This window comes from Cervus elaphus, chromosome 7 (assembly GCF_910594005.1).
Source record: "Cervus elaphus chromosome 7, mCerEla1.1, whole genome shotgun sequence".
Classification (NCBI taxonomy): Eukaryota; Metazoa; Chordata; class Mammalia; order Artiodactyla; family Cervidae; genus Cervus; species Cervus elaphus.
In genome coordinates, this window is record NC_057821.1 from 28,809,472 (window position 1) to 28,831,092 (window position 21,621).

General features: G+C 50.1%; 2 protein-coding genes across 8 annotated transcripts; one reads left to right on the forward strand and one right to left on the reverse strand.

Moving 5' to 3' along the window:
• Positions 1–440: 440 nt before the first annotated feature.
• TUBB (tubulin beta class I) lies at positions 441–4,881 on the reverse strand. Its single transcript, XM_043908028.1, has 4 exons — positions 4,645–4,881; positions 3,165–3,273; positions 2,800–2,910; positions 441–2,519 (listed from the first exon to the last, which is right to left on the reverse strand). Exons 1-4 carry the CDS (start codon positions 4,699–4,701, stop codon positions 1,462–1,464), a joined length of 1,335 nt encoding a protein of 444 aa, XP_043763963.1. The 5' UTR covers positions 4,702–4,881; the 3' UTR covers positions 441–1,461.
• Positions 4,882–7,130: 2,249 nt separating this feature from the next.
• MDC1 (mediator of DNA damage checkpoint 1) lies at positions 7,131–21,107 on the forward strand. 7 transcript variants are annotated; one of them, XM_043908023.1, is made up of 16 exons: positions 7,512–7,624; positions 9,124–9,265; positions 10,212–10,592; positions 10,678–10,744; positions 11,093–12,522; positions 13,314–13,379; positions 13,548–13,640; positions 14,123–14,920; positions 15,028–15,071; positions 15,563–16,134; positions 16,249–17,602; positions 17,687–17,806; positions 17,927–18,109; positions 18,323–18,448; positions 18,542–18,652; positions 19,591–21,107. In XM_043908023.1, exons 1-16 carry the CDS (start codon positions 7,619–7,621, stop codon positions 19,756–19,758), a joined length of 5,661 nt encoding a protein of 1,886 aa, XP_043763958.1. In that variant the 5' UTR covers positions 7,512–7,618; the 3' UTR covers positions 19,759–21,107. The 7 variants fall into 7 exon arrangements, with proteins under 7 accessions (XP_043763954.1, XP_043763956.1, XP_043763957.1 ...); XM_043908019.1 differs by lacking the exon at positions 7,512–7,624 and adding an exon at positions 7,131–7,316 and having other exon boundaries at positions 15,563–17,602; XM_043908021.1 differs by lacking the exon at positions 7,512–7,624 and adding an exon at positions 7,340–7,478 and having other exon boundaries at positions 15,563–17,602.
• Positions 21,108–21,621: the final 514 nt, after the last annotated feature.

Below are 21,621 nucleotides of genomic sequence, written 5' to 3' on the forward strand. Positions count from 1 at the left end.
TGATTTTTGCTTTAGGCTGAGAAAACCCACATACCCATAACTGAAAGGAACCCTGGAGGCACTGTGTGTTCCAAGTAGTAAATAGTGTCTGTGCATTTCACAAGATTCTTCTGGAGCACTGTTAAAAACAAACTGTTGGGGTCCAACCCACTTTTGGTTCAGTATATCCGGGCAGGTGGGAGAATCAATTTCTCCAAGTTCAAGGGGATGCTCACCTGGCAACCTCTTATATGACGTTCACCTCATTTCTCCTTATTCTATCCCTAGATCTCACATCTGAGCCTATAGCTATCCCAGTTACTAAGACAGGGTACCAGGGATTAAGGTGTAAGGATATTCTCACCTGTTTATAGGAAGCAGAGTATATTGTTTAACTGACCTGGAGCCCCATGCCTCCTCCACCAGTGATCTTTCCCTGAATGAGCACACGTGTCGCGAAATTCTTTTCAGTTCCCATTTATTTTTGGCTCTTGGGGCAATGTCATCTTTTCAATATGAAAAAAAGCAGCAAGTTCAACACAATAGAAATCTGAAGTGTAGAATAGGACAAAATCAAGAGTGGGGGAAGCAGTAGCAGAAGAGATGAGATGTTTGCCAAAAGATGGAAGGTGTTCTGTCCCCTCTCTGGGGAATGATGTTTAGGTGGCAGCACATACCTTTCCATATAGGTACAGAAGGGGCTGATGTATTTTTGGTAAGAAAAGATGGGGTGGGGAGGGGCTTTCTGGAAGCTGAGAGACTAAGGCTATCTCTTGCTTCTCCCCGCTTTCTCAAACAGGGGAAAGGAGGGAATCCAATGTTACTATGAAAGAGATAAAGTGGAAGAGGAAGGGATTCCCACTTGATAGGGTGGGGGCCAGAAATTTGCAAAGGTAATAGCTCAGGACAGAGCTTGGAAGGAGACTGCAAATGAAGATAATACTGTCAACACCTCCGCAGAAGCTGAGAGGAGCGGGGAGATACCTGGCACCTAGGACTTCAGTACCCTGGATGCCCCTCTCCAAAACCCAACCCTTTCTTGTAGGGACTTCTACCTGCCACTCAGTTTCCTTTCCCCTGGGCCAGCACACCAGCCTGGGATGGCAATCACCTATCCAGGTTTTCAGCACTCGGTTCTAAATGAGATGTGAGGAGACCCAGCCTCTTGGAGAGTTATCTCAAAACCAGAGAGGGAAATGTTAACTGGACAGATGGGAGGAGTGGGCACCAGCAGGAAAATGACAGGGTTACCCAGAATGGCAGAAATCTAGGTTCCCCAAGAGTGGAAAGAGAGAAGAGACATTCAACAAACAACAAATATTTATTGAGCGCCTATTATGTGCCAGGCACTGTTCTAGAATCCCCCCCAAAAAAGAAAAAACAAGATAGAGGCAGAAAATGCAAATTCTGAGGGAGAGGAAAGGGGTCGTTGAGGAAGAAGGCTGAGGGGATTGAGAAGCCTAAGGTGACAGGGACTTGGCCTTAGGCCTCCTCTTCGGCCTCCTCACCGAAATCCTCTTCCTCTTCTGCGGTGGCATCCTGGTACTGCTGGTACTCGGAGACGAGGTCGTTCATGTTGCTCTCTGCCTCGGTGAACTCCATCTCGTCCATGCCCTCACCTGTGTACCAGTGGAGGAAGGCCTTCCGGCGGAACATGGCAGTGAACTGCTCCGAGATGCGCTTGAACAGCTCCTGGATGGCTGTGCTGTTGCCAATGAAGGTGACTGCCATCTTGAGACCACGGGGTGGGATGTCGCAAACAGCTGTCTTGACGTTGTTGGGGATCCATTCCACGAAGTAGCTGCTGTTCTTGTTCTGCACGTTGAGCATCTGCTCATCCACCTCCTTCATGGACATCCGCCCACGGAACACAGCTGCCACGGTGAGGTACCGGCCATGGCGGGGGTCACAGGCAGCCATCATGTTCTTGGCATCGAAGACCTGCTGGGTGAGCTCAGGCACTGTGAGGGCCCGATACTGCTGGCTGCCACGGCTGGTTAGGGGGGCAAAGCCAGGCATGAAGAAGTGGAGACGTGGGAAGGGCACCATGTTGACTGCCAGCTTGCGGAGGTCAGCATTGAGCTGGCCAGGGAAGCGGAGGCAGGTGGTGACACCGCTCATGGTGGCCGAGACGAGGTGGTTCAGGTCTCCATAGGTTGGTGTGGTCAGCTTGAGGGTGCGGAAACAGATGTCGTAAAGGGCCTCGTTGTCAATGCAGTAGGTTTCATCAGTGTTCTCCACCAGCTGATGGACGGAGAGGGTGGCGTTGTAGGGCTCAACCACAGTGTCAGACACTTTGGGTGAGGGCACCACGCTGAAGGTGTTCATGATGCGGTCAGGATACTCTTCACGGATCTTGCTGATGAGCAAGGTGCCCATTCCGGAACCAGTGCCCCCACCCAGCGAGTGGGTCAGCTGGAAGCCCTGCAGGCAGTCACAGCTCTCGGCCTCCTTCCGAACCACATCCAGGACCGAGTCAACCAGCTCGGCCCCCTCTGTATAGTGGCCCTTGGCCCAGTTGTTGCCTGCCCCGGACTGACCTGCGATGGGGTTAAAAGGCAAGCTTGTTCAGTCAAGTGTGAAAAATACACAGCCCCATTTCTACCTTTCAACTTCTGGAGTAAGGCCAGTGGATTTATCTTTCTTCTTACTTCCCGATGATACATCTGCCCCTGTATAATTTACTATCTAAATTACTACCTCCACTCTCCATTAGATTTAAAGTCACAAGCCCGTATAAACTCCAGTACAATCATTTTTAACTCTTGCTGCACCCAAGTAACTCAAATAGCAGTATCTATCAATATCTCCCTAACTCACCAAAAACAAAGTTGTCTGGTCTGAAGATCTGACCAAAAGGACCTGAGCGAACAGAGTCCATGGTTCCGGGTTCTAGATCCACCAAAATAGCACGAGGAACATATTTGCCACCTAGAGGAAATAAAGTAAAAGAGTGAAACTGGGAGATATAAAGGTAAATAAGTTGGGGCCGAGAGAGCTGGGGACCCAAATGTGTGATTTCAGACATTGACACCAGGTGGCAGCAGAGCCACTGGGAAAGCGAGAAACGTCTCCAAAGGGGGTGGATGGATTCATTCAAAGGGAATAAAGGGTTTCCCGGGGAGGCAGAGACCCCAGAGAAGTGGGAGTGATGGGACCCGTGCTTCCCGGGCCCTCGCCCTCACCTGTGGCTTCATTGTAGTACACGGAAATGCGGTCCAGCTGTAGGTCGCTGTCCCCATGATAGGTGCCCGTGGGGTCGATGCCATGTTCATCACTGATCACCTCCCAGAACTGCCAGGGAAGAGCAAAGAGTCTTCAACATCTCAGGGTCCAGCCAATTATGCTCCCCTAGTGCCATTTTAGCTCCACATTCGCCTGTGGCGGGCCTTCCCCAAGGATCTAGCATTTCTTCTGCCTGCCACACCCTTCCCCTAGCCACCTGCACCTTCGGAAAAACGGCAGCTTTCACTGCCTGGGACGTGAGATGCTGTGTGGCTTAAAGGGCCCGGCGATCGCAGGCACGGGGGTGGGTAGATGGAGGCGGTAACCCCGGGCACAAAGAGACGGGGGCCGGAGAAAAGGAGCCACTGCCGCAGGCGCCCACCCCGCCCTGCACGTGACCGCGGCGCACGCACGCGCCAGGCGGCCGACAAAGGGAGGTGCCGCGCGAGGGCGGGGCCGCAGGGCGAATTCCGCGCGCCAGGGGCGGGGCTTGGCTCGAGCTCGCGCGCCCCCCGCCGGCCGGCCTGGCCGCATTGTCCCAGCGCGCCAGGGGCGCCCGGGTCCCGCCCTTCTGCTACAACGTAGCAGCCGCACTTCCTCCCTGCCCCTCCCCCGCTACACTGTAACCGCGCGCAAAAAAAAAAAAACCCTCCCCCTTGGCCTCGAAATTTCATTTCTTTGCTAGCTTTTAACCCCCTTTCTTTAAATGGGGTTTTTCTTCCTTTGTCCTATTCTGTAGCTCTGAGGAACCTTTTCAAAGAATGGACTCTTCCCCCCCCTCGCCCTTTCTCCCTATCTGTCCACGCCCTTAAAAGAGTCTGTTAAGGGGAAATAAAAGGAACAAATTAGTCCAGCACATAGTAGCCTTCCATGCACGAAAAACTGCGGGACCGCCCCTTGGGGATAGCGGGCGCCCGGAGATTCCTAATCATTTGTAAAGGATATCGCCCAGCCCACCTGGCGCATCGCGTCCCCCACATTTGGATCTGACCTCTCGGCAGCTGCCCGCCATCCTCGCCCCTTCCCCCTCTGGCTTAGCCCCACGAAGCCCCGCCAAGGGGGATGCACATGGGGAAAACCTCATCTAGCTTTTGTCTCGGCCGTTTCCGCATCTCCCTCGCTCCCCGGTCCTCGGACCGTTAGGAGATCCCCTTTCTAAGTAAAATTTTACAGAAACTCGGTTTTCCCGCCCCCTAACCCTGAAGGGTGCTTTTAACAAGCTTCCCCAAAATGAGCCTGCCAAGAAAAAGAATTCCTCATTTTTCAAAAGCAAATCTTAAGGTTCAAACGTGCATTTATATATAAAAGTTTTGAGGGGCAAATCTTGACTAAGAATGGAAAATGCAAACGTTCTACAACCATCCGTCACAATATACCTGTTTGGCTTTTTTTTTTTCCCCTTAAAAATAAATACAGTCAAAAGAGGTTAAAAATCCTTACCTTGGCACCGATCTGATTGCCACACTGACCGGCCTGGATGTGCACGATTTCCCTCATTGTTAAAATTTATTCAAATCTTTTTGCTCGCCTCAAAGTGTGTACGGGGCAAAAAAAATAATATGGAATTAGTTTTTCTCTGCTGCTGGTCGCAGGGCGGAAAGATGGAACTGGACCCGGAGGCTTAAGCAGCACGGTCCGAACGCGGCGGCAGGAAGGTTCTGAGAGGGAGAAAGGAGAGGGGAGGGCGCGGGAGGAAAGGCGGGCAGGGCGGGGCGCGCGTGCGCGGGGGCCGGGAGGCGGGAGAACTCGCCGCGCGCCGCGGTGGAGAGACAAAGCCTCTCTAGGCTGGCCCTGATTAGTCCGTGCCGGTCCTGTATCAGACGTCCATTGGTCCCTGCTGGACGAGCGCAGTCCTTCCTGGGAGTTGTAGTTCTCTATTGTTGTCCACGCTGCAAAATGAAAGGACGAATGGGTGGGTACTGGGTCGAGGGGTTTTGGTTTGGGTGTTTTGACTGAAAAACGGCCCGGCGCGAGGGTTCCTTTCCCTATGCCTGACTCTTCTGGTATCAAAAGAGAGTAGTTTTCGGGGATACAGAAATTGGGAACCCTGGTGTGCCAGGCTCTGGAAGGTGGAGTGGGGGCACGCCCTGAAAGCTCCCCGCTGCGGTAGCTCTTGGGAAGACAGGACTGCTTAGCTCAGCGAAAACGGGGAGAAATGCGGCACCCTGATCTGCTATCTAACAGCTGGTCCCTGGTGACCCAAGGCATGAACTCCAGTGAGCTGCGGCTCCCCCAGATATCTCGGGAAGGAGGAAGGCATTGCCTTCCTGCTGTTTCCTTGGGAGCTTTCTAATGATATTTAGAAAGAAACAAAATTGCATCAAGGACTTTTCAGTATAGAGAAGTAATTGTCTGGAGGGTATGTTCAAGAATAGAGAAGCAGATATGCCGGAAGTCTCTGTCCATGTGGGGAATCTGGGCCTTAGAGCAGCGTTTAACACAGTTTTGTCAAGAGGCGAACTGTGGGGTGAGATACCTGATAGGCACTTTGATGAAGTCAGTGTTTTTTCAATTCGCTGATTTCACTGAGAGGTGGTTGACCATTGCAACCTTTCAAGAACCTCGGGATTAAAATAAAAGGGGTAGGGGGGGTGATGGGAAAAAAAATTGGATGAGCTCAAATCTGAGTGGCATGCTTCTTCTCAGGGATTAATTCAACTTGAGAGATTAAATGTCCACCAAACCAGGAGCTAGGAATACAAAAATGATAAGGATTACCTCACTGTCCTCCAGGATCTTGCAATTTGGTGAGAAGTGTATAAACACTAGAGTGTGGTAAGCACCATGATAAAGGACATGGCATATCAGGCTTCCTGGATGTGTGCTCAGTCATGTATGACTCTGCGACCCCATGGACTGCAGCCCGCCTGGCTCCTCTGTCCATGGGATTGCCCAGGCAAGAATACTGGAGCTGGTTGCCATTTCCTTCTCCACGGAATCTTCCCGACCCAGGGATCGAACCCGTGTCTACTGCGTCTCCTGAATTGGCAAGAGGGCTGTTTACCTATGAGGTACTTGGTTAGATGATAGCAAGGTGTTAATTCACACTGGATTCAACACACATTTCTCATCTTCTAAATAAAAGGACATAAATTTCTGTAAGACGCATCTACCCAGTTAAAACGTTAATGTTTGAAGGCACAATCACAATGAAAGTAGTTATGTATTTTGTGGTAGTGAAGAGAGTTCAGAATTTACCATTAAATTGTTTCAATTTGTCTCTAACAATAGTCGTAGGAGCCCAGGCAAGCTAACTTCCGCAGAACTCTTATTTCTGGTCAGAATGAAGTGAGAATACGAATGCAAAAGGTCCTCATAAATTATTCCTGTGAAATTGTCTTGTCTTAGTATGAAATTTAGCAAAATAAAATTTATCATCCTGTAGCCCTTCAAAGACCTCGGTCAGCCTTTAAGATGGTTAACAAAAGAGTTCTCTCCGTTTGCCTAGATATCTTTACTCCAGGAAAATGACCTCAAAGTGTCCATCAGGAAAGGATTCTCAGGGAGGAAATGACATGACTTCTAGATGAGCTAAATCAAAAGGAAATGAACTTCCATTGTAGTGAGTCCTCAAGCGCCACGCCTACGGGCTATTCTCCAAACTGCAGTCTTCAGCCACGACTGCAGCCCGCAACCCTTATATTTCTCATGAGTCAGCGGACACCATTTCTGGGAGGACCAGAGAAGCCGCTCTGGCCTCACTACATGCTTAGGTCGACAACGGTGGTAAGCCCCTCTATCCGCTGCTGGCATCCAGACTCTGTGGTCGCAACTTGGAAATATACGCGGGAAGTGGGTGGTGAAACCGCAGTGGGTTGTCCCTTTGGAGCTGCCCAATCGAAGTGCGCTATTCAGTGCGCCTTCAGCGGCTTCCGATTACCGCCTCGCCCAACGGATCTGTCTCCCGGGAGAAGCCGCCCCTTTGAGCCGTAAGGGGGCGGGGCGGGGCTCCGGCTGTGCCTCCGCGTTGGTGGATTGCTCCGTCTGTTTGCCACAGGGCTGAGAAAGACAAAGGCTTCAGCCAATCAGCTAATCGGCCCCCTCCCCGCTAAGGCACTGGCACCACCCCTGTCGCAGCCGTTACTGGTGGCGCGCGCGGGGACTCAAAGTAGGTGAGTTCTGGGGGGCCTCGCCCACGACTCCCCGGATGCCATCTTGGTTTTCCCGGAGGGCGGGAGGGGCGTGCCTTGGGTAAGACTGGGCGGAGGAGTCTTGGAAATTTGCTTTTCGGATTATAACCCTCATCTTCACTTGACGGCCCTCCCTGAGTTTAGGTATGAAGACACTGGGAGAGGTTGGGCTCGGAGGGAACCCTTGGGATCGAGATCAAAGATGAAGGCCCATTGGATTGGAGCCAAAGGTCATGGGCGCCAGCTGACTTCGCCATCATGAAAACGATGTTAACACTTTCTCCATGGAGGTGTCCCACTTTCCTTACTTGTCAACATTTTCCCTTTAGGGTAGCATCTTTAAAATTTAATTCCCACCCATACTAGTTTGACTTTTCATCTTATTATTTCATCAGGAGAGCAGAGTTAATTTTACGTTTGGCTCATGAATGTATTCGGAATACCTCTAGTGGTACCAGATACACAGTAACTACTGTTGAATGAACATGATGGACCCTTGGGGAAAAGACAGTTCTAACTGGTCCAGTTCTCAAGGGGGATGTGTGAGGCAGAAATGGAATGTAATAGTTACACTATGGTGAGACCTATTAGGAAAATATGAGTCCGCCAACCACTGTGAAACACTTAGGATACATGGGGAATAGGGGAAAGTACCAGAACACAGAGAAGACTAAAGGCATCGCTTTGCTGAGAAAGTGACATTTGAGCTAAAAGGATGGATAGGAGTTGGATCAGAACACTAGGGACAACGTCCTAAGGAGCTGGCTAAGGCCTGCAAATGTGAGAGACAACAGGGACAGTGTGTTCAGAGATTAGGGAGAAGTTCCATGTTGTAGAACCACAGGATTGGATGGGGTGGGGGTGGGACACACATTTCAGGAGATGAGGTTCTGATCGTTGAGGGTCTTGCTAAGGAGTTTAGATTTATTTTATCCCATGGGTGTGGAAAACCATCAAAGAATATTAAACAGGAAGAGACATTATCTGAGTGAAAGTCACTCAGTCTTGTCTGACTACAGTCTCTGGAATTCTCCAGTCTACAATACTGGAGTGTGTAGCCTTTCTCTTCTCCAAAGGATCTTCCCAACCCAGGGGTTGAACCCAGGTCTCCTGCATTGTAGGCAGATTCTTTACCAGCTGAGCCACAAAGGAAACCCATTATCTGAGTGATCTTGGACAAATCTGTTAATCCATCCTTATTGCAGTTTCTTTATCTCAGAAATAGAAAGTAAAATAAGGAATTTTCTGGCGGTCCAGTAGTTAGGACTCAGTGCTTCCACTGCAGTTCCACTTCCACATGTGGGACTCAGATCCCACATGCTGTGTGGCCTTAGTTGGGGCATGTGGGATCTAGTTCTCTGACCAGGCGTTGAACCCTGACCCTCTGCATTGGGAGCACAGAGTCTTAGCCACTGGACCACCAGAGAAGTCTCACAACTCAGTTTTTGTTTGTTCTTGTTTTGTTTTGTTTTTTCGGCCATGCAGATTCTTAGTTCCCTGACTAGGGATGGAACCTGCACCCCGCAGCAGTGGAAGTGCAGAGTCTTAACCACTGGACAACCAGGGAAGACCCTTATATTTCTGTACTTGGAACTCTGTAACATTTCTTTCTTATTCTGTGTCCTGGTCAAAGATATTTCTTAAATGCTTCAGAAGAATAACAACAGAATGATTGGCAGAAAGAAGCATCAGCCTCCATAGCTATCCAGGAGACTGCAGTTACCAGTCTCCTCCCTGAGACTGTGTGTGTGAGCTACTGAAGGAAGGGATAATGTGTTTTTTTTCCCAGATCATGGAAGACACCCAGGTTTTAAACTGGGAAGTTGAAGAAGAGGAGCAGGTTGAAGAGAGCCCCACTGAATCTGTGGGGTATAGCTTGGAGCCCCTAGGGCAGCTGCATATCTTCAGTAGTTCCTATGGACCGGAAAAAGGTCAGGAGTAATTTCTTGCTAAAGTACTGGTATCGGCCTCTTATTTCTTTTCTTTTATTTATTTATTTATTTTTTTTTTCGGCCTGTTATTTCTGTGGGGAGGTAATGGGATGGTTCCAAGCTTAGATATGCATCTGTGAGATCTAAAAAAAATGTCTTACTGGGGATAGAAAAGTGGGGGTGATTATCTGATTGCTCCAGGCAAGGGACCTGGACTCCATGGGGGTGATTTTACTTTGGTAGGAGAAGATGAAGGAATTCAGATAAAAATCCAGTGAGGTCTGGAAATGGAAAGTGGTGATGTTTTGCACAACAGTGTGAATGTACTTGATGTCACTGTGCTATACATTTAAAAATTGGCTGAATGGTAAATTTATGTATGCTGTGCTGTGCTTAGTCGCTCAGTCGTGTTTGACTCTTTCTGACCCCATAGACTGTAGCCCACCAGAGTCTTGTCCATGGAATTCTCCAGGCAAGAATACTGGAGTGGGTTGCCATGCCCTCCTCCAGGGGATCGTCCCAACCCAGGAATCGAACCCAGGTCTCCCACATTGCAGGCGGATTCTTTCTAGTCTGAGCCACCGGGCAAGCCCAAGAATACTGGATTGGGTAATCTATCCCTTCTCCAGGGGAGCTCCCTGGCCCAGGGATCAAACCAGCATCTCTTGCATTGCAGGCAGATTCTTTACCAGTTGAGCTACCTGGGAAGCCCAAATTTTATGTATATTTTACCGCTATAGAAACAGTCCAGTGTAGATAGAGGGAATGTTGACTATGAATAATGCATTGCATATATTCTTTATTAGCTAGCTATTCTAGGGCCTTTTATTTTTCTAATGCATGGGGGGGTACCTTGAGTGAGTCGTGGGGAACTTAACAGAAATGTTTTTCTTATTAGCAAGTTAGGACTATGGCTTTGGAACTCACCTACCTCTCTAATTCTTAGACTTCCCACTCTACCTCGGGAAGAACATGATAGGCCGAATGCCTGATTGCTCTGTGGCCCTGCCCTTTTCATCCATCTCCAAACAACATGCAGTGATTGAAATCTCTGCCTGGGACAAGGCGCCTGTTCTCCGGGATTGTGGGAGCCTCAATGGCACTCAAATCCTGCGGCCTCCTAAGGTCCTGGGCCCTGGGGTGAGTCATCGTTTGCGGGACCGGGAGTTGATTCTCTTTGCTGACTTGCCCTGCCAGTACCATCGCTTGGATGTCCCCCGGCCTTTTGTCTCCCGGGGCCCTCTAACTGTAGAGGAGACACCCAGGATACAGGGAGGAACTCAAACCCCCAGGCTTCTGTTGGCTGAGGACTCAGAGGAAGAAGCAGGTAAGTTTGTGTATCAGGAGGGTGGGTGAAGAGACAGGGATGGTGAGTGTAAAACTTTCCACTTACTCCTTTCTACTCATGACAGATTCCCTTTTGCACAAGTGTGTGGTGAAAAGAGCAAGGACCTCTTTGGCAACAGTCGTTCCAGAGAGGTGAGTGTCAAAGGGCCAGGCATCTGAGTCTTCAAATAGATGAGGAATCAGGGACTAGAGGAGCCGTCTCTGGGAGAGCTAATTACCATCAAAGTCTGGGCTGGGTGTAAAGTAATTAGCCTCCAACTAATAAAAATAAATGGAAAAAACAAAAAAAGTCTGGGCTGGGGAACCACACATACTTCTTCACTCAACTGAATTTTTACTGAGCATCTCTCATGTGCCAACTAGAAAACTAATTGCTGGAGTACTACCTTGTGTCTGCTCTCAAGGAGTTCCTACTTGGGTGGAATATCCCTTCTGGGGGGATCGATTCTATAGGTTTCTTCTCTTCTCTTCCCTTCACAGTGATGAAGAAGGGCCTTCCCCTGCCCCAGATGGGCCTGGGCCACCTTCTGCCTTCAACTTGAACAGCGACACAGATGAGGAAGAAAGTCAGGAATCAGGAGCAGGAGATGCCTCTTCAGCTGCCAGAAGAGGTACCACTGCAGAGACAGAACAGCCTGAACCTGTCACAGCCGAAGTCCAGATTGAGAAGGATCAGTGTTCTGTGAAGGAGAGGAACAGGGACACAGAAATCAAGAGGGATGTGAGGACTGGGGTTGTTCCGATTGGAGTGATTCTGGAGAGGAGCCAGCCTTCTGGGGAGGGCAGTGACACAGATCTAAGTGATGAGAGTGGGCCTCCAAGAAGGCTTGCTGGGGTCCGTCCGAAAAGGGCCTGTAACTTCATAGACAGTGATACCGATGGGGAGGATGAGGGGATCCCTGCTACCCCAGCAGTGGTTCCCATGAAGGAGAGGCAGACCTTCCACGAAGCTGGTACACAGAGCCCCCAGGCACCTGGTGTGGCACGTCGGCAGGAGAGCCCAGCTGATGGTGATACAGATATAGAGGAGGGGGAGGCCCCCCCGGACAGAAGCCAAGCCTCCATGGTGATCGACAGCAATACAGACGATGAGGAGGAAGTCTCGGCAGCACTGACATTGGCACGTCTAAGAGAGAGCCAGGCTGGTAAGTGGAACCGAGATCCAGATGCAGAAGAGGACAGGGCTCAACCAGTGGCCCTTCTGGAGCGAAGCCAGGCCTCTGCTGGGGGAGACAGTGACACAGATGTGGAGGAAGAGGGGCTCCCAGTGGAAAGGAGGGGAATGGTTCCCAAGGGTCACATGGACAGGGAATATTCAAAAAAGAGCCAGCATCCTCCCAGGGACAGTGATACAGAGGGGAAGGAAGATGAGAGCTCACCGGGGGTCTACCTGGAGAGAAGCCAGGCCTCTGCACAAGTGGAGGACAAGGTCTCACTGGGGCCAGCTGTTGCACTTCCGGAGAAGCGTCAGGTACGAGGCATAGTGTGGACACATCACACCGATGCGGAGGCAGAAGGGGGCCCGGCACAGCTGCCTGTGCTGCAAAGCCTAGAGGAAGCCCAGCTTCCTCTAGCTGGGGACTGTGAACCAGACGCGGAGAACACATCCTCAGCAGCGGCAGGTGTCAGAAAGAGCCAGCTTCCGGTGGAAAAAGATGCTGGGACCACGTGGGCCGCAGCCGTTCCTGAACAGGACAGAGCACTTGCCACCAGGACCCAGGGTGGGTCATCCACAGCACCAGGGGAGCAGGACCTTCTCCCGGCCTCAAGGGAAAACCTGGCAGATCTGGTGGTGGACACAGGCACTCCAGGGGAGCCCCCACCGCAGAGAGAGGGGGCCCAGCCCACCACAGGAAGGGAGAGAGAAGCACATGGGAATAGGGCCACAGACTCTGGAGAGAACCTCCACGGTAAGTGCTGGCCTTTCTTCCTCCCTGGAAGCCTGCAATAAAGAATGCTTCTAGCTTCTAGCGTATCTTAGTTCATGCGAGCTGCTGTAACAAAAGACCATAGACTGGGTAGCTTATAAACAACAGAAGTTTATTTTTCACAGTTCTAAAGGCTGGGAAGTCTAAGATCAAGACACCAGCAGATTCAGTATCTGCTGAGGCCCTGCTTTCCTCTTAGAGATAGTCGTCTTCTCATTATGTCTTCATATGGCAAAAGGGCCCAAGGGAGCTCTCTGAAGTCTTTCTCTCATTTTTTCTAAATGACTTTATTTATTTTTGGCTGTGCTGGGTCTTCCTTGCTGTGCTGGCTTTTCTCTAGTTATGTGGAGCCGAGGCTACTCTCTAGTTGTGTACACTGACTTCTCATTGCAGTGGTTTCTCTTGTTGAGTACGGGCTCTAGAGCTCAGGCTCAGTAGTTGTGGCACACAGGCTTAGTTGCTCCAGGGCATGTGGGATCTTCCTGGATCAGGGCTCGAACCTGTGTCTTCTGCATTGGCAGGCAGATTCTTTACCACTGAGCCACAGCTGAGCCTGCACTAATACCATTCATGCAGGCTGTGCCCTCGTGACCTAGTCACCTCCCAGTCACCTCCTAATGCCCTCACACTGGAAATTAGGTTTCAACATAAGAATTTTTGGGGAGACACAGATTCAGTCTATTGCATGGGATTGGGGCTGTGGAGAGAACTGTAGAGAAAGGGAGTTAGGATCAGCTCTGATTTTTTAATTATCCTGCATTCTTCCCCACCAGATTCTGAAGATCTGGACCTACCAGCTACCCAGTGCTTTGTAGACAAAGAGAATCAGAGCCTGGAAGGTGAGGCCATCTGTGTTGTGTGGATACTGGTACAAGCCAGGAGCTGGGAGATTTAGACTGGTGGTCCTTGAAGGATGTGAAGGCTGGCATGGGCAGTGTAGAAAACTGGGAATGGGGCCCTCAGAGTTCTGTGGAGGAGCAGTGCTCAGGCCATGCTTTTTTGTGTAGCAGTCCCCAGCATGGAGGATGAGCCCACCCAGGCCTTCCTATTTCCTCTGCCCCAAGAGCCTGGCCCTTCCTGTTGCAGCTTCCAGGCCACAGGTATGAGAAACTTTCGCCTCTTCTGTGCCCCCAACTTGGCATCCTTATTTCCCTCCTCTGCACGTGTTTTTTATAGTCTTTGACATTTTTTTGCTGATGTTCTTCCATCTCATCAGAAAAGAATGCCACATTAAGTCAGACCCAGAGAGCAACTACTCTAGCGAGTAGTTTATTTTAATTTATGTATTTGGTTGCACGGGGTCTTAGCAGCGGCATACAGGATCTTTAGTTGCAGCACGAGAACTCTTTACTTGCGGCATGTGGGATCTAGTTCCCCGACCAGGGATCAAACCTGGTTCCCCTACATTGGGAGCTCAGAGTCTTAGCCACTGGACCACCAGTGAAATGTTATGACTCTCTTCCTTATTCCCAGCTTCCCTTTAATAACTCACTTAAATTTCTTATGCATGAATTTGTCTTAATCTTTTCTCAAGCTGTTACCTCTTCAACCTACATCCCTCTCTCTCTGACTCTGCTTCCAGGTTCCCTGGATGAGGCATGGGAGGTCTTGGCGACACAGCCATTCTGTCCAAGAGAGTCTGAGGCCTCTGAGACCCAAACCGCTGTCACCCTCCTTGACACCCCTGCATCTTGCCCCCATCCATCTAGGACAGCACAGCAAGAGCAACATCCAGAGAGCCCAGTCCACACAGAGCCACTGGGGATGGAAGGCAGAGGGATGCAGACTCTGGAGAAAGACATGGGTACCCCAAGAGAAACAGCAGAGAGGGTGATCCCTGAGGGAGGGTCACTGCAGAAGGAAACCAAGAAACTGCCCTCGGAAGGAGAGAGGGAAGATGCAATGGGAGAGGAAGAATTAATCGGGGCAATACAGGACAGAGAACAAAATCAGGTGTTAGCTAGAGATACTCAGAGCCAAGAATCTGACAAAAAAGTGGAAAGCGCAAGTACTGGAAGGGGAATGGAGACTGTGAAGGTAGAGATCGAGACACCCAAGGAAACACAGGAGAGAGAGAGAGAAAAGCAGACCCTTGCAGGGGAAATATTTGAGAGTGAAGCAGGGAAACTGGTAGCAGAGAGAGAGAGTGAGGCAGGTGGGTTAGAAGTCAAGGGACCCCAAGAGCTACTGGACAGAGGCCCACAGAGGGGGGAGACAGAGGCGGGGGGCCAGGACCAGAAAGGCCAAGCCTCTGGTCCGCCACCAGAGCCTGGAGCAGGGGCAGGAGACCTTCAGGGACTTGCCTCAGACCTAGTAGCTTCTGGGAGCCAGGCAGGTGGAGGAAGGGGAGCCCCAGGGAGCCCCAGGAGGCAGCAGAGAGGTAAGTGAAGGTAGAAGGGAGCCCAAAGTGGTCCACATCTCCATGATAATTGATTGCTAGGTGACTGACTGCTTAGACCTCAGCTGCTTGTCTTTCCCTCTGTCCAGGTGACTTGAATTGCGAGATGCCACCTGCTGAGAAGGCTTCCAGGGTGAGAACTGTCTCTACCCCCACCCCACTCCACAGGTCATCTCTACCTCTTCTGCACAGCCCCTTCCCCTGACCTTGCTTTCATCTACTCCTTTCCTTTCCTTTTCTTCTTTCTTTTCTTCTATTTTCACTGCTCCTTAGTTAGCTTTTGTCTGTTTACCTTGACACCTGTTGTTTTCCATATCTATTTCCCAAGTTCTGTCTTCCTCTACCCATCTCAGAACGTTCCTTTTTTCATGTCCCTTCCCTCCCTGCTTTCTCCCAACCATCCTCTTTATTACTATTGTCTATATATGGCCTTTTGGGGCGAGGTCTTTGGGAAAGAGGAAATTCCAGTTCTAATGGAACTAATAAAATTCTAGTTCTAATTCCAGTCTAATGGAACAGAAAGAGAAGTGCCATGAGCACACTGTCTAAATAAGTATTGAGAACAATATCCAAGTCCTCTCTCCCTTCTCTCTGCCTCTTCCTCACTGGCTTCTTTCTCCCCAGGGTGATCAGGAATCCCCAAAAGCTTGTCTGCCTCCTGCAGCGCCTGAAGCCTCAGCCCCACTCCCAAACTCCCTCATCTCTCAGATCCAAAAACATCCCGCACCTCAGTCCCTCCTTTTTCCCTCTCCAGCTCCTTTAGAACTACCCATTCCCAGGACCAGACAAAATGAGAGTCAGGAAGCTCCAGAGACTCCCTTCTCCTCAGAGCTGAACTCTGTCCACCCAGAACCCAAAGTCAGGCCCCAGGGGTCCTCTCCAGTTTCTTCTCTACCCCTTGAGCCTCACCCTACCACCCCCACAGGCCAGCCTATTGCCCTTGAACCCACCTCTGGGGTCTCTCAGAGCAGGACACATAGTTCCTTTGATGTAACTGCCTCATCAGTTGTCCCCACAGCCCTTGCACTGCAGCCATCCACCTCCACAGACCAGCCTGTCACCCCTAAGCCCACACTTCGGGCGCCTCGGGGCAGGGCACATAGGTCTTCTGTCAAAACCCCTGAACCCAATGTCCCCACAGACCAGCCTGTTGCCCCTGAGCTCACAGCTAAGGCCACTCGGGGCAGGGCACAGAGGTCTTCTGTCAAGACTCCCAAACCAGATAACCCCACAACACCCCAGCCCCAGCCTTCCACTTCCACAGACCGGCCTGTCACCCCCAAACCCACATCTCGGGGCAGGACACCTAGGTCTTCTGCCAAGACTCCTGAACCAATTGTCCCCACAGCCTCTGAACTCCAGCCTGCTGCCCCTAAAGACCAACCTGTTGCTCCTGAGCTCACATCTAGAGCCACTCGGGGCAGGACACAGAGGTCTTCTATTAAGACTTCCAAACCAGATACATCCACAACCCCTGAGCCCCAGCCTTCCACTTCCACAGACCAGCCTGTCACCCCCAAACCCACATCTCGGGCCTCTCGGGGCAGGACACTTAAGTCTTCAGCCAAGACTCCTGAACCAGTTGTTTCCACAGCCTCTGAGCTCCAGCCTGCTGCCCTCACAGACCAGCCTGTCACTCCTGAGCTCACATCTAGGGCTACTCGGGGCAGGACACAGAGGTCCTCTGTCAAAACCCCTGATCCAGTTACCACCACCACACCTGAGCTCCAGCCTTCCACCTCCACAGACCAGCTTGTTACTCCCAAACCCACATCTCGGGCCCCTCGAGGCAGGACACGTAAGTCGTCTGCCAAGACTCCCGAACCAGTTGTTCCCACAGCTTCTGAGCTCCAGCCTTCTGCCCCTGCAGACCAGCCTGTTGGTCCTTGGACCACTCAGTGTAGAAGACATAGGTCTTCTGTCAAGACCCCGGAACCAGTTGTCCCCACAGTCCCTGAGCCTCATTCTTCCACTTCTAAAGACCAGTCTGTCGTTCTTGAACCCACATCTCAGGCCACTCAGAGCCAAACACATAGGTCCTCTGTCAAGACATCCCAGCCAACTGAACCCACAGCCCCTGACCTCAAACCTTCCTCCCCCACAGATGAGCCTGTCACTCCCAAGGTCATAGCTCAGGGTGGTCCAAGCAGGACACGAAGGTCTTCTACTGCAAGTGCTGTGCTGGTTCCTACTACCCCTGAATTCCAGTCTCCAGTCCCCTCAGAACAGCCTCTTCCCCCTGACCCCATCCCTGAAGTCAACTGCAGCAGGAGGCCGAGGGCCACTAGGAAACAAGGGTCTCCCACAGCTCATGTTCATGAGCCCTGCACCACACCCCCTGAACCTAGCTCCCGCTCCTCAAGGAACCAAAGACGAGGGGCAGTGAAAGCAGCCAAGCCCCTTAGCACCATTCCTGAGCCTGCCTTTGCCCAGCTTCCCGAGGCACCGCCTCACACTCCCCAGATGCCAGAGGAGGAGGCAGCAGATGGCTCAGGCTTCACCCCAGAGCCCCAGCCTAAGGCCTCTCAAAACCGCAAGAGGCCTTCAGCTACTGCACATTCACCTCCACTTCAAAAACGGCTCCAGAGAGGGAAAGTCCCTCAGAAGGCAGCATCCCTTAAGGAAGAAGAAGAAAATCCAGCAGCGAGGCCGAGGAAGGAAGAGGTGAGGAGAGGGCTTGGGGCCACGAAGTTAGGAAGGGGCCTGGGGGCTTGGAAACTTCCACCAAGTTCTCTCTCAATCCCCCAGGGTGTAGTGATTCCAGGTCCAGGCAAGAGAAAGAGAGAGCAGACAGAGGAGGAGTCCCAGGGAAGACTGAGCCGCAGCCTGCGACGGACCAAACCTATCCAGGAGTCCACGGCCCCCAAAGTAGGAGAGAAGGGCCATGGGGCCTCATGGGAGATGGAGATGTGGGAGGACGGACGGAGACCCAGGGGATTTGGGGCAGGGGTGGTTGCTGCGCCCAGCTCAGGCTAAGCCCCTTCACAGGTGCTCTTCACGGGCGTGGTGGATGCTCGCGGAGAGAGGACGGTGCTGGCCCTGGGGGGCAGTCTGGCTAGCTCAGTGGCTGAGGCTTCTCACCTGGTGACTGATCGGATCCGCCGGACGGTCAAGTTCCTGTGTGCCCTGGGCCGGGGCATCCCCATCCTCTCCCTGGCCTGGCTGCATGAGGTGAGAAGCCAGGAGATGGTGAGAGACCCACAGACAGTGACAGGAGAAGGCTGCTCAGGTGGGGCTCTTAAGAAGTGGTAGGAGGAGCGGGATACAGGAAGATGAGGTTAGTGAAGCAGAAGGCTTCATTCCGTGAGCTCCCTACTGTAAACTAGACCGAAGAGCTGGGTGAAGGACTGGGCTGAGTGTGGTGCTGACTGTTACCGTCCTTAGTCCCGCAAGGCAGGCTGCTTCTTGCCCCCGGACGAATATTTGGTGACTGATCCTGAGCAGGAGAAGAACTTCGGCTTCAGCCTTCGGGAGGCCCTGAGCCGAGCTCGGGAGCGAAGGCTCCTGGAGGTGAGGCTGTCTTCTGACCCAAGGTTCAGCCATTTCCCAGCCGTCCACAGCCTTTCAGTGCATCTACTGTCTCCACTGTTTCCTCCCTCCTAGGGCTATGAGATTCACGTGACCCCCGGAGTCCAGCCACCGCCACCTCAGATGGGAGAAATCATCACCTGCTGTGGAGGCACCATCCTAGCCAGCATGCCCCGGTCCTACAAGGTAGGGGTGGTGTGCTGAGGGTCTGGAGAAGTGGCTGGGATGGGTTCAGGTGAGAGGAGATGGAGGTACAGCTGGCAGCACGGAGCAGTGAGAGGCTGGGGGAAGTCCTGTGGTACAGAAACGGGTGGAGAAGAGGGAAGAGGTCTGCTGATACCAAATGGACTTATTTTTTTTTTATATTCAGTCTTTTCAAATGTACACAAAGGGAACAATGCAGCAAACCTCTGTATACCAATCACTCAGATTCAACATTTAGATGTTGCTGCATTTGCTCTGTCACTCCCTTTTTTCTTTTTCTTTCATTTTGTTCACTGAGGTTGTTAAGGGAATCTGTAAACATCATTATTATTTTTTCCTACATACTTAAAATACACATTTGTAAGAAATATGCACATTTCTGGTATAATCACATGTCACTATTGGTCAATAACAAAATCGACAATTGTTTCCTGTCCCTTTGTCATGGTCCATTAATCAGATTTCTCCATCATCTGAAAGTGTCTTTTTGCAGTTCAAATAAGGATTCAAGCAAAGTCCATGTATTGCCACAATTGCTGTATCTCTTAATTCACTTTTAGTCTAGAGCATCCACCCCAACCCACCCAGCCTTTTTTCTGCCACCGACTTCCGGCAGAAACTAGGTCAGTTTTCCTTCAGAATGTCCCACGGTCTGGATTTTCCTGTTTGCTCTCTTGTTATATCATTTACCTTGTTTTTCTATCTTCTGTATTTCCTGTAAATCATAGTTCATTTTAAAAGCTGAACAAATTCAGGTTCAACTTTCTGGCAAGAGTTCTGCATAGACAGTGTGTGCCATGTGACTTCCTGTCAGGAGATACTGTTTTAGTGATGCTCAGAGCGATCAATGAGTCCTGAACCTATTTCTTGGATTCTTTTTCACCCCCGACTTTCTCTTTTCGCTCTTTGTCTTTCTCCAGCCTCAGAGGGTCGTGATCACATGTTCCCAGGACTTCCCTCGATGTGCCATTCCATATCGGGTTGGGCTGCCCATCCTCTCACCCGAGTTCCTGCTGACGGGAGTACTCAAGCAGGAAGTCAAGCCAGAGGCCTTTGCCTTCTCCACTGTGGAAATGTCATCCACCTGAAAACTCCACCCTGGTACCCTTTTCCCTCCCAGACCAATACAGAAAATGTTAGAAATATTCAGAAGAAAGAACTTAGGGCTTTAGAAAAGATTGGGGTGTCTGATCTGATTTGTCTTGGAACATGGGTGGGGCCAAAACAGGCCTTTTGGTAAACAAAGATAGGGAGATTGGGAGCCATGGATTTTCTTAAATGGCCATTTAAAGTTGGCCAATCCCAGGCTCAGATATCTTAAGTTGCTGCTCATATTTAGCTGGACTGATATACCTGTTGCTTTGTGGCACACACAGTGTCCTGCCTCCTGTTTGGAAGCCATTTATTTCTCCTCGTCTTTTCTTTCTGGGATTCTTACTCATCCTTCACAAGATAGTGAAAACAATTTTAGCATCAGGAACTTGAAAAGATGCTTGGAGTGAGTAAGTTTGAGGGTGGAGTTATCCAACGCTCCTCCATAAAAATATTTTCCTTTCTCCTTACCCCATTTTGTTAGAAGCATCCTTGTAGCTTTGACGTTGAGCTAATCTCTGCAATTTTTTTTTTTTTTTTGGCTTGCTTTTCTAGTATTTATAAATTTAGAGCCTAGACTTAATGTCTGTGATAAATAAATATTCACTCTGTGCCTTATGGTGTAGTGCAGTTTTATTTTGTAAATCTTAAAAGTTGGTTTATAAGGATTTGGGGAAATTAGAACCCATATACATTGCTCATGGGAATGTAAAATGATTGATTCACTGTGGTAAGCAGTTTGACAGTTTCTCAAAAGTTAAATATAGAATTACCATATGATCCAGCAATTCTCCTCATAGATATACAGCTAAAAGAATTAAAACAGATGTTCAAATACTTCTGCACAAATGTTCATATCAACACTTTAGCAAGAGCCGAAAGATGAAAGCAAAAATGTTCATCAGCAGATGAATGGATAAACAAATTGTGGCATATCCATACAATGGAGTATTATATTCAGTCATAAAAGGGGATGAGGTACTAATTGTGCTACAGTATTTTGAGGATGAACCTCAAAAGCATTATGCTAAGTGAAAGAAGTCAGACACAAAAAGTCACATTGTATGATTCCACCTGTTGGAAATATGCAGAATAGGTAAGTCCATAGAGACAATAGGCAGTGCTTGTCAAGGGCTGGCAGGGAGAGAAGATGGGGAGTAATTGCTTAACAGATTCAGGGTTTTATTTTGGGGTGAAGAGAAAATGCTTTGGAACTAGATAGAGGTGGTGGTTGCATAGATTATGAATGTACTAAATGCCACTGGACTGTTCTCTTTAAGATGGTTAAATTTTATGTTATGTGAATTTTACTTCAATTAAAAAAAATACTGATTGGTTTTGTGCACTTTTCCGCAGGTTGAGTTATACTTACGTTTGGAAAACTTTGGTGTAGTAGAAACAGCACTAGCTTTGCCAAACACTGTGCTAGCTTTTAAACATACTCAATCTTGCAACTTCCCTGGTGGTCCAGTGGTTAAGACCCTGTGTTCTCAATGCAGGGGGCATGGGTTCGATCCCTGGTCAGGGAACTAAGATCCCACATGCTGCTGGCCAAATAAAAACTAAATTTAAAAAATTAAATAAACATATGCAACCTCACAATATATATTAAGCACAGCCATTGTGGCTGTGGCCCACAGTAGGGGGTAGATAAATATTAGTCCCCTTGCCCTACCCAAAGGCTTCTACTGTCTGACACTGTTTGAGTCCTTGAGGTTCTGGATTTCTTACAGCATCTGCTGCCACTATAGCCCCACTTACCACTCATGTGCATATCCGCTTATGACTGGTAACATTTAAGTGCCCCAATTCAAATTTCTAGAGAAGAGATCGTTTCTTACACTGCCAGTGGATCCTAC

Coding starts and splice junctions, on each gene's coding strand:
- MDC1 (XM_043908017.1), top strand. Junction 14,921..15,027: donor CCCCAGGAGGCAGCAGAGAG/GTAAGTGAAGGT, acceptor CCCTCTGTCCAG/GTGACTTGAATTGCGAGATG. Junction 17,807..17,926: donor AGGAGTCCACGGCCCCCAAA/GTAGGAGAGAAG, acceptor GCCCCTTCACAG/GTGCTCTTCACGGGCGTGGT.
- TUBB (XM_043908028.1), bottom strand. CDS start 4,701: ATGAGGGAAATCGTGCACATCCAGGCCGGTCAGTGTGGCAATCAGATC. Junction 2,911..3,164: donor GTACTACAATGAAGCCACAG/GTGAGGGCGAGG, acceptor TATTTCCTCTAG/GTGGCAAATATGTTCCTCGT. Junction 2,520..2,799: donor ACCAGACAACTTTGTTTTTG/GTGAGTTAGGGA, acceptor ACCCCATCGCAG/GTCAGTCCGGGGCAGGCAAC.